Here is a 13,073-nt window from a genome sequence, read left to right as displayed (position 1 = left end):
CATTTTTGTGCAAATGTCTCTTAATACACACAATTTTGTATATAATTGTGCCTAATGCAGTGGAACCCCGGTTGTCGAACGCAATCCGTTCTGGAACACCGTTCGACTTCCAAAACGTTCAACAGCTGAGGCGCAATGGGCAGTTGGAAAATTCAATTGAGAATATTGAGAAACGCGCCTCGGAAGCTGTTCAACTTCCAAGGCGTGCTCAAAAATGGAAGAATTATTTCTGGGTTTTCGGCGTTCGAAAACCAAAACGTTCAGCTTCTGAGACGCTCGAAAACCAAAGTTCCACTGTATATACATTTTTGCAAAGCAACTTATCCTAACATAATGAATTTTTGTGTTATTTTCACAAATATATGCATTTTTCTCCCCACTTTTACCTTATCGGGTGTATTTTTGTACATATTATTTGGCTGAAGAACTGCACTGCAAAATTTGGACAAGTGTGTGAATTATGAAGGATGGCTGCGTTTCAGTTTGTATATTGTTTCAGAAGGTGTGGATTTGGTAGGTTTATGTTTAAATGTGAGGTGGACTGAATTTCTTACAAAGTCATATCATATAATGGTATAGCCTCTCCTTGTACTGTAGTTGATCATAACAAGCAGTGCCGGTTCTAGCTAGGGGAAAATGGAGACTGGGAGCAACAGGCTGAAGAACCTGAAACAGAACAGCCAGCATTGCACCCTTGCTTTATCCTTGTGTGGTTTCTTTACCAGGAGGTTCTGCCTCCCTCAGAGGATTGGACAGCATGGCACTGGGACTGCACTGCAATCCTGGGCCTCTGACTTGGCTGACCCCACCAAAAATACATATCTGGACAATAATACCATGTGGTTAAAAAGGATTCCAGGAATTAGAACAAGCTAGATAGTTCCTTGACGCGGGTGGTGCTGTGGGTTAAACCACAGAGCCTAGGACTTGCCGATCAGAAGGTCGGCGGTTTGAATCCCCGCAACGTGGTGAGCTCTCCTTGCTCTGTCCCTGCTCCTGCCAACCTAGCAGTTCGAAAGCACGTCAAAGTGCAAGTAGATAAATAGGTACTGCTCCGGCAGGAAGGTAAACAGTGTTTCCGTGCACTGCTCTGGTTCGCCAGAAGTGGCTTAGTCATGCTGGCCACATGACCTGGAAGCTGCACGCCGGCTCCCTCGGCCAAGAAAGCAAGATGAGCACCACAACCCCAGAGTCGACCACGACTGGACCTAATGGTCAGGGGTCCCTTTACCTTTACTAGATAGTTCCTTGATGTGCTATAGACAGAAGATGCTTTGTAAAAACGAACCTGGTTCTCACACAAAGGTCCTTGTCCTTCAGCTAATTAACCTCATGCCCTTTCCCTCATCGCCTGCAATATATGCAGCCATCATTAACGGCAGAAAACAGTTGTACATACGGTGTTAATGACTTGCACTTTCAGCTCCTCTTCATCAGCAATTGCTTTCTCCTTGCTCACTTTCTCTGTTTCTACCCCGACCACCTGGATCAGTTTGTCAGCATCTTCATTCTTATGTTTCAGCTCCAGCTCTTGAACAGCAAGTTTGGCTTTCAGATCATCAACCTAAAAAGTGAGAGCAGGAAACATTGCTCTTACTCTGAATATGCTTCTTGGCATCATCATATAGCCAAATCTGATTGGTTACCTGGTATCATCAGGAAGTTAAGTAAGAGTGAAGGCAATGCTTCCTGCTCTCACTAAAATGGAGTTGTGATAAGAGTCACAGAGCCAAATTTGACTGGCTGTCTCATGACATGACGTCATTGTGCTGCCTAGACCTCTTAAAAAATTGTGCCAAAGCTGCAGCTTAGCTAGCGCCAGTGCATAAAAAGGTAAATGAAGGTGGAGTGGATTTGTGAAACCATTTGCCCAAGCTTCAAAAATAAAAAAAATTGTGGGTGAAAAAGTCAGTATATTTCTGGCTAACGCCCAATAAATTATAGTGAAATCATTTCCCCGCCCCCAAACAGTGTTGGCAGATGTTGGGAAAGGGGTAAAATGAAATCAACACTACAGGGGGAAAGGGTTGAAAAAACAAAGAGGATTGCTAATGAACCATAATCTAAGCAGGTCACTACAAGTACCTCTCACTACAGCAAAGTAGGTCATTGTCTAAGTACCTCTCACAACTGCAAAGTACGGCAACAAGCCTGAAATGTGTAATATATGCCCTGCCTCCTGTGCACAACTTGCTCTAAATCATGGGTAGGCAAACTAAGGCCCGGGGGCCAGATCCGGCCCAACTGCCATCTCAATCCAGCCTGCGGATGGTCCGGGAATCAGGGTGTTTTTACACGAGTAGAATGTGTCCTTTTATTTAAAATGCATCTCTGGGTTATTTGTGGGGCCTGCCTGGTGTTTTTACATGAGTAGAATGTGTGCTTTTATTTAAAATGCATCTCTGGTTTATTTGTGGGGCATAGGAATTCGTTCATTCCCCCCCCCCCAAAAAAAAATTGTCCGGCCCCCCATAATGTCTGAGGGACAGTGGACCGGCCCCCTGCTGACCCCTCCTCTAAATGGCTTGCGTTATCTTCACCATCCCTCCCATCCTTCTGTGGCTAAACAGCAGCTTCAGAGGAAGAATTAAATTGAGGAGGTGTGCAGCAGGGAAAGAAGCACCCACCTCCACAAGCCTGAAAACCACAGTCTATATTAGGCACCTGCGTGGCTGGTTTACCAAATAAAAAACTGCTGAGAGATCCAATTGTGTGTGGTTTAGCGTTCCAACTGCATATCATAAGGAGTTTCCCCCACTCCCCTCCAACCTAGGCAAACTGAGGACCAAGAGAAAGCAAGACACAGAGAGGAACACAACCTTCTCCCCCAGCCTTTCCTCTCATGAATGAAAATGCAGTTTGATAATGGGTTATTTTGTGTTGAAAAGTGAGTGCATGGGAAAGTGCTAAGTAGCCTCCCTCCCTCCTTCCATTGTGATGTTTGGGCTGCCCACGTCAATCCTGGCTTTTATAGAAAACGTGTGGAGAAAAACAAAGTCACGAAACTCCACGGAGTGACTAATCTGAGCCTGCTATCGCTTTATTATCAACATGCAGGGAGTATTAGGGAATGAATTAAACGTGGTTGGAACATGAACTGGTTGTTCATCTGGGAAAACTTTTAATTGTGTGTGAATAATGAACTTCTTCACTGAGGGAATATGTTTAAGCATATGTTTGGAGGCAGCAGTGGGAGAGTCATCTCACAAAGAGCAACCTTTATCCCAAATTAGAGTTTTGTCCCAACGTGAAATACGGAACATTTGCATTGTTCACAATCCTGAGTGACCAAAATATAGCACCCAATATGCTACTAGCTATCTAATCTCGTTAAATTTGGTTGAAAATAAGGACTTCCGGTCGGCGCCAGCGTTAATGGCGGTCCTTGCTTCGAGCTCCGAAGCAGGACTGCTCCACGAGTTCGGGTCTGACCCGCTACGGCGAGCAGGGGACCCCTAAAATCACAGGCACAGAAGCCTGTGAGCAAGGAGATTCGGTGGGCACCTTTGCGTCCCCCGGTACTGTGAAAGAGCCTTTTTAAAGGCTCCGGAGCGGCACCGGGTGTGAGCGCGGTGCTGAGAATCGCTACCCAGCCCGTGGAGTGAAGCCGCGTCGCCATCAACGGAGAGCGCCGATTCCTTCCTGAAACTAAAGATTGACAACTTCACCCGTGAGTAAGAACAAGAGAATAAGATTAACGGGACACTAAAAATTTTGACATTCGGCTGAAAACGGGAAAGGTATAAATCAAGGAAGTCTGCCTTCCCGATCTGCATGACTAACAAAGCAACGAAAAAGCAAGCTGTATTTAAAAGGGAAACTTCTCTCTAATCCAGCAAACCTGACATCGAACGTAGACCTCCCCCCATCCGGCAGGAGAAGGGGGGAAGATAACTGGGACATTGTTTAACCTGCATTAAATAATTTGGATGGGAAATCTTTCACTGTCAAATCCTCTGACTCGGGCTGCCTGAATAAGGCACCGGGAAAGCGATCTGTCAGACAGATCTTGGATACAAAGTGGGACTTTATCTGTAACAAAATTACATTACTATCAGATAAATGAGACATTTAAGCAGGACAGGAAATTAGGATTTCAGAAGGAGAGGTCAAAGTTAGAAACAGAACTGCTAGAACCCAATACTAAGAATCTATCTAGAATGTATAACTTGCTGTTGAAATGGAATACACAGGAGGAAACGGTTAAATCAGCTATGATTAAATGGGCACAGAATATCGGTCATGACATTATGTTTGCTGACTGGGAACAGTTATGGACCACCAGCATTAAGTTTACGGCGTGTAGTGCCTTAAAAGAGAACATAATGAAAATGATCTATAGGTGGTACATGACCCCAGTCAAGCTTGCAAAAATTTACCATTTGCCCAATAATAAATGTTGGAAATGTAATGAGTCTGAAGGTACCTTCTATCATCTTTGGTGGACCTGCCCAAAGATTAAAGCCTTTTGGGAAATGATCTATAATGAAATTTAAAAAGTCCTTAAGTGGACATTTATAAAGAAACCGGAGGCTTTTCTCTTGGGCATGGTCGGCCAGTTGATGCCAAGGAAGGATAGGACTTTTTTTATGTATGCGACCACAGCAGCAAGGATCCTGTTGGCAAAGTATTGGAAGATGCAAGAACTACCTACTCTGGAAGAATGGCAGACAAAGGTGATTGACTTTATGGGACTGGCAGAGATGACCGGCAGAATCCGTGACCAGGGGAAAGAGACAGTGGAAGAGGACTGGAAGAAATTTAAAATATATCTTAAAAATTGTTGTAAAATTGAGGACTGATAAGATGTCTGGGGGTAAGAAATAGAGAATTACAGCTGTAAACATTAACATTAAGGAAATTTAAAGAAAACTACTAGAGAAATTGACTGAAGGGTTGCTAAAGAGTAGTAAAACAAGGATGCAGTGAAAGGGAGGTATGGGGAAGTCATGTTTTAAATGTTTTTTATATGTTTTTGTTTTGTGTTTTGTTTGTCTTTTTGTTAAAAAACCAATAAAAATTATTATATAAAAAAGAAAATAACCAGCCACTAAAAAACAGTTAACAAATGTACAGATGGCAATTCTGTGTTCACACACATACCTGTGAGGCTGTACTCTGGAGTTTCATCAAACCATTCTCCAGCCTCTCAATTTTGGCAATAAGCTCTGTTCTTTTTTTAGCAAGCAGGTTCTGGTACAGTTTGATCTGTTCCAGGAAAGTCTTTGGGGTGGTATAATTATAGCGCCTCTCAGTAGCCAGATAGACCTTGGACATTTCATTGACAGTTGTGTGGACAAATGACATAAACAGACTGATGGAGGACTTGACATCATTCTGAAAGAGAGACCACAGAGTAACAGTTACCATTGTATGGAACAATGGGCAATTACCAGAGATGCCGTGAATTGTCAGAGTGGAACCTTGCTATTTGTTCATTTAGTTACGATTTTCACAAGCAATCTCAGTTTATATACATTTTGTCCTTTTTCTTGTTAGGTAGAATTTGTTCATTTACAGTGGTACCTCAGGTTACATATGCTTCAGGTTACAGACTCTGCTAACCCAGAAATATTAACTCAGGCTAAGAACTTTGCTTCAGGATGAGAACAGAAATCGTGCTCCGGAGGCACAGCGGCAGCAGGAGGCCGCATTAGCTAAAGTGGTGCTTCAGGTTAAGAACAGTTTCAGGTTAAGAACGGACCTCCAGAACGAATTAAATTCTTAACCTGAGGTACTATTGTACTTCATTGCTTCATTAATTGAGACATTTTTAAAAACTTTAATAGACTGTGATTCTAAGCCAGATCTGTATTTGGTCACCAGAGGTGACCAAAAAAATTGCATGCAGGCAAGTGAGCGGATTGGCAAAGGAGGAACAGAGACCTCCATTTCCCTGCATAGAAATGCAGCAAGCTGCTTCAAGAGGACTGGAACTCTCTGTCCCCGCTCCCTAGAAAGCTAGTACTCTGCTCCCCGACTACTAAGTTTTGTTGGCTTATTTACAGGGCTCCCCTAAGCACACTAGGAAGGAGCCATGCAATAAGCAACTATGGGAAACTCCAGCAGGAACAGCCACCAAGATCATACACATTATTTGACAGGGACACACTTGGTTCATGGCTACAACTGGACGTCACACAGTAAAATGTGTCTTGTTTAAGATTCTTGCGTTTTGCTTAATTGCTTTTTCAACCATTATGAATTTTTACATCTGTTCATTTGAACTGACTTCACTTGATTCTTTTTGCTACTTCAAGTGCTGAATTACAAGAATTATAATAATCAAACTCAAGTTAAGACTCAATTCATTTTCGTTAGTTTTCGTTTCATAGAACAAGCAAAACATGCACTTTAGTCAAAGTGTACGCTTGTGCAAACCTGAATACTTTGAATAAGTCCATTAAATTCACAGCTGCAGTTAATGGGACAAACTATGCCAAAATCAGGGGCCACAACTTTCTGTTTCCACAGTGTGCATATTTGACACCTGATTCAATTGTGTAAATGCTGCTATGTGGCAGCAAAACGAATGTTGCTCTAAGGATCTGAGGTTTTGCCTGCCCCATTTTCCATTGTTTAAATATGCAACATGAGCTTTGCTGTATAACACAGTGCCTATTAATGTTTAATGTGCTTAGGATGGGAAATGAAAAGATAAAAGTCAAGGTAGGTGAGTATTAGCAGTAACTAGTCTCAAGGGGACGCTGATGTCAATACAGATTCTACAAACAAAATCAGTGTTGGACTTGTACCGCTCCGTTTTATCAGCTGCACATGTCAAAAATAAATAAATAAATGTGGTGGCAAGATTATTTCCAAGGAGTGAAAGCTCCAGGTGAAGACCTAGAAAGATGGGCTTTTAACAGAGTCACCTCACCTTTCTATGTGTTTGCAAGCAGACACTAGTGTGAAAAGGGATTCTAACAGGAAAAAGACCAATTTGCACCTCACTATAAACCACAGCTGACTGTCAGGGCTGCTTTTCTCCTCCTGATGCTGGGGCAGAGGGAACAATCCACAATCAGTAAGCCAAGAACAAACCTTGCCTACAAATTGTGGTCTGGTGGAACAAACTACAACCCCTGGTTTGGACATAACAGTAAGCCAGGGTTTGTGGCTGGTTTCTCCCCAGTGTGGAGGACCAAAGTGGGTGTGACTGGATAATACACAGTAAGCCCTGATTTATGGCTCACAGTGATGTGCAAAGATGGCAAATGAAAGTAATAACGTAAAACACAGAAGTCAAGGTAAACAAGGTGTAAATGATAATAAGCATGCTATATTTTCAACCTATGCATAAACAAAGCCTGATGGCTATAGTGCCAATGAATGGATTTGCCATATTTACTGCAATCAATGCAGAACAAAAAGGTGCAACCCTGTCATGAATGTGAAAAGAAAAAGAAAAAAAAAACCAACCCCAAAATGAAAACAGGTAAATAATATGAGTAAGAAGGGAAAACTCAGCCCAGTTCTCAATAGCCTTCAATGGAGTTCTAGGAACACTTGGAATGCAGACATGTTTTATACAGCTGGATACAATACCATTATATTTTTACTGTTCATGGGTTTAGCCATTTGATGTCTCTGTATTATACACGTTTTGTTTAAAAATTGCATTTTCAGTGTTTTGGTTTTTAATTTTCACATCCATGACCAAGTCTGTCTGTCTCCCCCTGGCAGCCCGCTGGGAGGGCAGAAGAAAGGGGTGCCCCACCCAAATTTTGGTTCTTACCACACCCACTTTGGGCTTTGGCCCTGCCCACTGCCAGCACGTGCCCTCTCAACAAGGAATGCAGCCCTCAACAGAACAAAAGGCTTCCCATCTCTGATCTGAACTCTGGTGTATATATACCAGGTCAGTCCTGAAGAACACAGAACCATTCATGGAACACAGGCAGAAACTGCCCTCCTTAGTGCCAAGTTATGCTGGGGGGCACAACATTCATTGTAATGGCACTGATAGAAATGATACAGCTGTTAAGGGCGGAGTCACCTCTATTCCTTCGGTCTCCTCCAGGAACCTGGCACTGACAGATACCAGGGCATCTTCAGGCCATTCGTGAAACCAGTCAATGGCGGTGCAGTTCACTACAGCAGGGAATTTTCTTGCCCGCACACGGAGGGTGGACCCCACAGGAGAGAAACAAAGGATCACCTGGAGCCAGGGAGGGAAACTCTCATTAATAACCTAAGAAATATTATATAAAGCAGCACAGGAGCAAGTTAAATCAGAACAGAATAACTACTTCTGTCTATTGCAATAACCCTTTTGTTCTACGAAGAAACCACAGTAGCTTAGGGTTGGCATACGCCTGGAATTTCCCAGACATATCCGGGATTCAGCCATCAGGACCTGCGTCCGTAAGGCAACCCATATCAGAAGTAGCTCTAAAACCTGAAAAAAAGCTCAATGACTTTTCTGTCTGGGTTTTCGTTTTTTGAAATATGGCAACCCTACAGTAGTTGAGCATTTGTTTTCCTCCCTCTGAGGTGTGGGGTAATGCCCCAGGACAAATGGGCTTGAGCATGCACAAACCATCCAGGGCAAATCCCCAGCCTCACTAAGACTTTTAGCTCTGTTTCATCAGCTGAAGAGAGGGGTGCAACCTAAGTCCAGTCAGCCACCAGGTTAAAAAGCCATTTTGCTACTCCTAGTGGCTATGCAGTGCAATTGAGGATCCCCTGGGCACTGGCAAAGCACAACACTTGAAGCACCTATAGCCTGTGTGGGATCTGGGAGCTGTGCCTTTGCATCTGTTGGGAGACTGAAAGTGATTTTAGGACACACCTCTTCTTTCATTGGATTTAGAGAGCTTGGGGGGAAAAAACCTACCTAAGAAGAGAACTTCATAATGTTTCATTCTTCAGAATTTTATCATTACTTGCTCTTCCTCTGGAGCACGTCTTCACCTCAGTATGTGCTTTTAATAATATTTATTCTCCATTTTAGGAAGACATACTTCAGAAGAAGCCCATTAAATATTATTTGTTTGCAGAGGAGCACCGTGGCAGGGAGAAGGAAAATCAGAACAAGTGCAGGAGGTTTGTCTCCTTTCACACACAGAGGAGGTGACCAGGGAAGAGAGACCAATTTAAAGAAAAGGAACACCCAAAACATAAGAATCTGGACCCTGCTAATTCAAAGCACTGGTTAAGCCACTCTGAGAAAAATCAGGGTAAACGGATGCTAAATAATAGTGACTGCAGATCTGCAATGCATCCATCAACGGGGGGCACAAAGTAAGCCTCTTGGAGGAGGCCCTTTCAGCTATTTCGACAAAAAAAAAAAAAAAGGCCCAAAGCCTCAAACAGGAGCAAGACTTTGCCATGTGGATATTTACCACAGTAGCGTGAACAATGACACATTTCAGAGGCTTTCATTCCTTTTATGAGATGATGTTTACTAAAGGCTCTCAGAAACAAGGCACAGAAACATTTGTATTAGGAAGGCCCCCCCCCCCACCTACGTTTGAGGTCCTGTGGAAAGCAAATCATTGTCATTTTCTACCCTTTTTAATTTTTAAACTATGATTTATTAAGATCTGTGGTTGACAACAGAAGTATGTTTCCACGGGATGTGCTCGAACCACTATATAATCTTTTGCAAATCCCATAATCTCCTGATGAGACAGACAAGCACCACTGGAGGGGCACTAGATGTGCAGCCTATGCCAGTGAATGCTTGCCCCCCCTTCCCACTGATAGCTGATGGAATGACTTGAAGTATCCTTCATTGTTACTGGCATCTGTTAATGACAGCAATAGCTTCCCCCCTGCCCCACTTCAGATATTCCTGGGTACTCCATTTAGGTCACGGTATTATAAAACAACGTTCCAAGACCTGCTTCAATTTTAGCGTCAGATTCACCTCCTCTTGAGCCTTTCACCCCACATAAACAGTGCTGGCCTAGGACATTTTTGTGACTTGCACCAGAGACCCAAAGGCAGGGACTTTTCCTCCCAACACTTCCCAAAGCGACATTGCTTTATAAAGTCTTGCTGCGCCGTTCAGCCACAAGTTCCTGCTTTCATCTACCCCACACGCCCAACAGTGTGAATGGCAGAGATGGTACTTTAGTCTCAACCACACACACAGTCAAAATTTAGTATGTCCCTGTTGTACAAAGATTTTGGAATGAAAACAACCACAACCACCCTGTATTCAAGAAGAAGGCGGCCGCCTCACCTTCAGCTGCCGACGGACTTTGTCAATAAAGAACTTCCAGCAGTTTTCCCTAGTATCCTGCATGCCCATGGACTTCACTTGGGGCCTCATGGAACTAATAATGTTTTCCACTTCATCATCCTGGAAGAGACCTGGGATCTCACCAGATGCCAGCAGGTCATTAATCAACACCAAGAACTGCTCCTCAGCAACCTGCGAGTCTGTCATGAGGAACACGGTGGGGGTGTTCTTCACAGCAGATTTGATGTACTGGGAAGCCAAGTCAGCCTGGACCACAGAACAGACACATATCAGTTTCTTACATTAAAAAAAAGAAAGAAAGAAAGAGAGAAGACGCTTCCTTTTTTTTTTGAAGTGGGGTTATTCCTCTTAAAAGTTCCCAACACTGATATGGGAAAGAGGCAGCTTTCCTTTTGTGAAAGATGGACCACAAGAGGAAAAGCTAATCTTCAGATCTGTACACCATTTTGGAAAGCCCTATTTGGGCCGTCTCTTCCCCACGCAATTACCAGAGCCTGTTGCCTCTGCCCATTCTATTGAGTTGGGAAGGTGAACCTCAGCACCACAGAGGGACTCTTCTGGAGGCTCCAGTGTGATATGGAATCCTGATCTTCCGGGGTTCTAAATCACATGGGGAGTCACCCTGAGCATAGCAGCCCCCCCCCCCCACTGCAGAAGTTCACCTTCCCAACATTTGCGAGATGATGAAGCCGGTGACAGGGGTGGGGCTAACAGGCTTTGTTGCAGGGATGGCAATTTCAGTTTCTCTCAGGTTCTCATTTTTCCTGTTCAGTTCTCCACATTTCCACATGCATTAAAAAACCCCTCCAAAGTTCTCATGAAAATTTGTCAGCAATATCAGTGTGTATTTCTCCTGAAACATATATTTTTTTTGTATGCAATTTTGTCTAATATACATTTTTTTGGCAAGCAAATTCCCCCATTACAATATATTTTGAAAGTTATGTTAAGGGGGGGGGGAAGCATTTATTCACACTTCCCCCTACTATATGCGCTTTTGTACAGATAGTTTCGCTGGAGAACTGCTTCACAAAAGAAGTTCAAATTACGGTTCACACATTGTTTGGGTAAATGGGAATCAGATGGTTTTATCTTTTTAACTGCAAACTGAATCGAACACCTCCCTTATCCTTACTGTGACCCCTTTACTTTGAACAAGATTCCTGAACAGAGCTGCGGTCACACAGCCACATCTTTAAACTGCAGAAAGGGAGCAGCTGCAAAGATGCACTTCTTGGAACTGGGGCTCGTCTTGCCAAGTGTTTCCCTTGCCAGAGCAATTGCAGGAAGGAAACACAAACCAGCATATTCCCTAGTGAACACTAGGTGCCACTCTTGCACTTCCCAAGCAGGCTGACACAATGGCAGGAGTTTCCTCTGTCTGCTGCCCAGCATCAGAACTAATAATAATAACAATAATAAAATTTATTTATACCGCCGCCCTGCCCAGGGCGGCTAACACCATTAAAATTACAGTAAAAACATAAATAATAATAATAATAATAATAATAATAATAATAATAATAATAATAATAAAAACCAATTTAAAATACAGGTTAAAATGCAGCCTCATTTTAAAAGTAGCCCATAGATCAAAACATGCCTCTGACCAAAGAAGTTTGGAGAACCGCAACGGCTGTCATAACACTAGAACCTATGCTTGGATACAGAACCGATGTGTGCTACCAAAGCTAAACGTAGCCACTTATTCCCTCTCCGCCCCCGCTGAAAAGAAAACTACCACAGTGCACATACCTCAGATCACATTGTGGGGCAGAGGGACTGAGCAACCAGAGGTGTGTACAAAAATACTCATTCAGCTTTTTAAAAGGTTATGTTCCTCACTTGCACTTTCCTTGCTTGAAAAATATGTATGCAAGTTAGTCCCTGACTCAGCTCCATAGACGTGGGAAGCCAAAGCAAATGATTCTAAGAATGAGACCAAGGTCAGTGCTCGGATGAGATGAGGTGAATCAATTTGACTCAGGTGGCAAATCTGCCACCACCACCCCACACCCCCGCTGTTGCCAGCCCTGCCAGTTTCGTTGCCGCCACAACACCTTTGCCCTTGCCATTGCATGGGAGCAGCCGTGGGTGAGGGTGCAATTGCAGTGGCATTGCCAGTGGCAACAGGGCCACGGCAGCAAGGCAGGGAAGGGATGTTTTGCCTACAGCGGCAAAACCTCCCAGGCCGCGCCTGAACAGAACTCTTCAGGCCACAAAACCGAAGGCCAAATCCTACAACCTTCTCTATGTGCAGCAGCTGCAGCGTTGACAGGCAGTCCATGTCTTGCCTTGCAGCCAATTTTTAAAATGTTCATGGCAGGCATAGAGTATGTATGAAGTGTTACTGTGCTAGGGCAACAGAGCGCTTTAATCCACTTTAACCGCACAAACCTAAGGTTCTCGGATGCAACTGAATCCCTTCTGCAAAATAACGACCAATCTAGAGGTATTCTGGGTATCAGGGATTTAGCATCAGTTATGGTTCTTTTTCTACTGGGACATTCCCTAGAGAAAATCACATTGCTTCTCACTTTGAGGTCTGGAATCCCATAGCCTTTCTTCAGCGTGATCTGAAACACATCCAAGGCACTGATATAGGCTGCCAACCGAGACAGGCTCTGCTTGCCACTCCCTCCGACACCCACTAGCAAAGCGTTCCCTCTGGGAGACTCTAAGATGCGATTGATCCTGCAGACGTGGGATACAGCATCATCAAACAGCACCTGCAACAGCCAAGGAAGGATTATTAATAGCACAGCCCACAATAATACAGAAGTCTAACATTATGGCCTATATACCAATCAATTTTAGCATGGATTTTATTAGTATGGGCTACTTTGTTCAGCCCATAACT

At 43.6% G+C, this 13,073-nt stretch overlaps 1 protein-coding gene across 3 annotated transcripts in view; it reads right to left on the bottom strand.

The window, feature by feature from the left end:
* DNAH17 (dynein axonemal heavy chain 17) overlaps positions 1–13,073 on the bottom strand; it is a 98,208-nt gene that overhangs the window by 29,111 nt on the left and 56,024 nt on the right. For all 3 annotated transcript variants that reach the window (XM_083727297.1, XM_083727298.1, XM_083727299.1), the window contains 5 exons: positions 12,751–12,942; positions 10,193–10,459; positions 8,000–8,161; positions 5,104–5,337; positions 1,400–1,564 (listed from right to left, as the gene is read on the bottom strand). In XM_083727297.1, coding sequence (XP_083583423.1) covers positions 1,400–1,564; positions 5,104–5,337; positions 8,000–8,161; positions 10,193–10,459; positions 12,751–12,942 — 1,020 coding nt within the window. The remainder of the gene's footprint in view (positions 1–1,399; positions 1,565–5,103; positions 5,338–7,999; positions 8,162–10,192; positions 10,460–12,750; positions 12,943–13,073) is intronic.

The sequence above is a fragment of the Podarcis gaigeae genome (genome assembly GCF_964106915.1).
Source record: "Podarcis gaigeae genome assembly, chromosome: 2".
Lineage (NCBI taxonomy): Eukaryota > Metazoa > Chordata > Lepidosauria > Squamata > Lacertidae > Podarcis > Podarcis gaigeae.
Note: the sequence above shows the minus strand (reverse complement) of the source record. Positions and strands in the feature narration are given on the sequence as shown.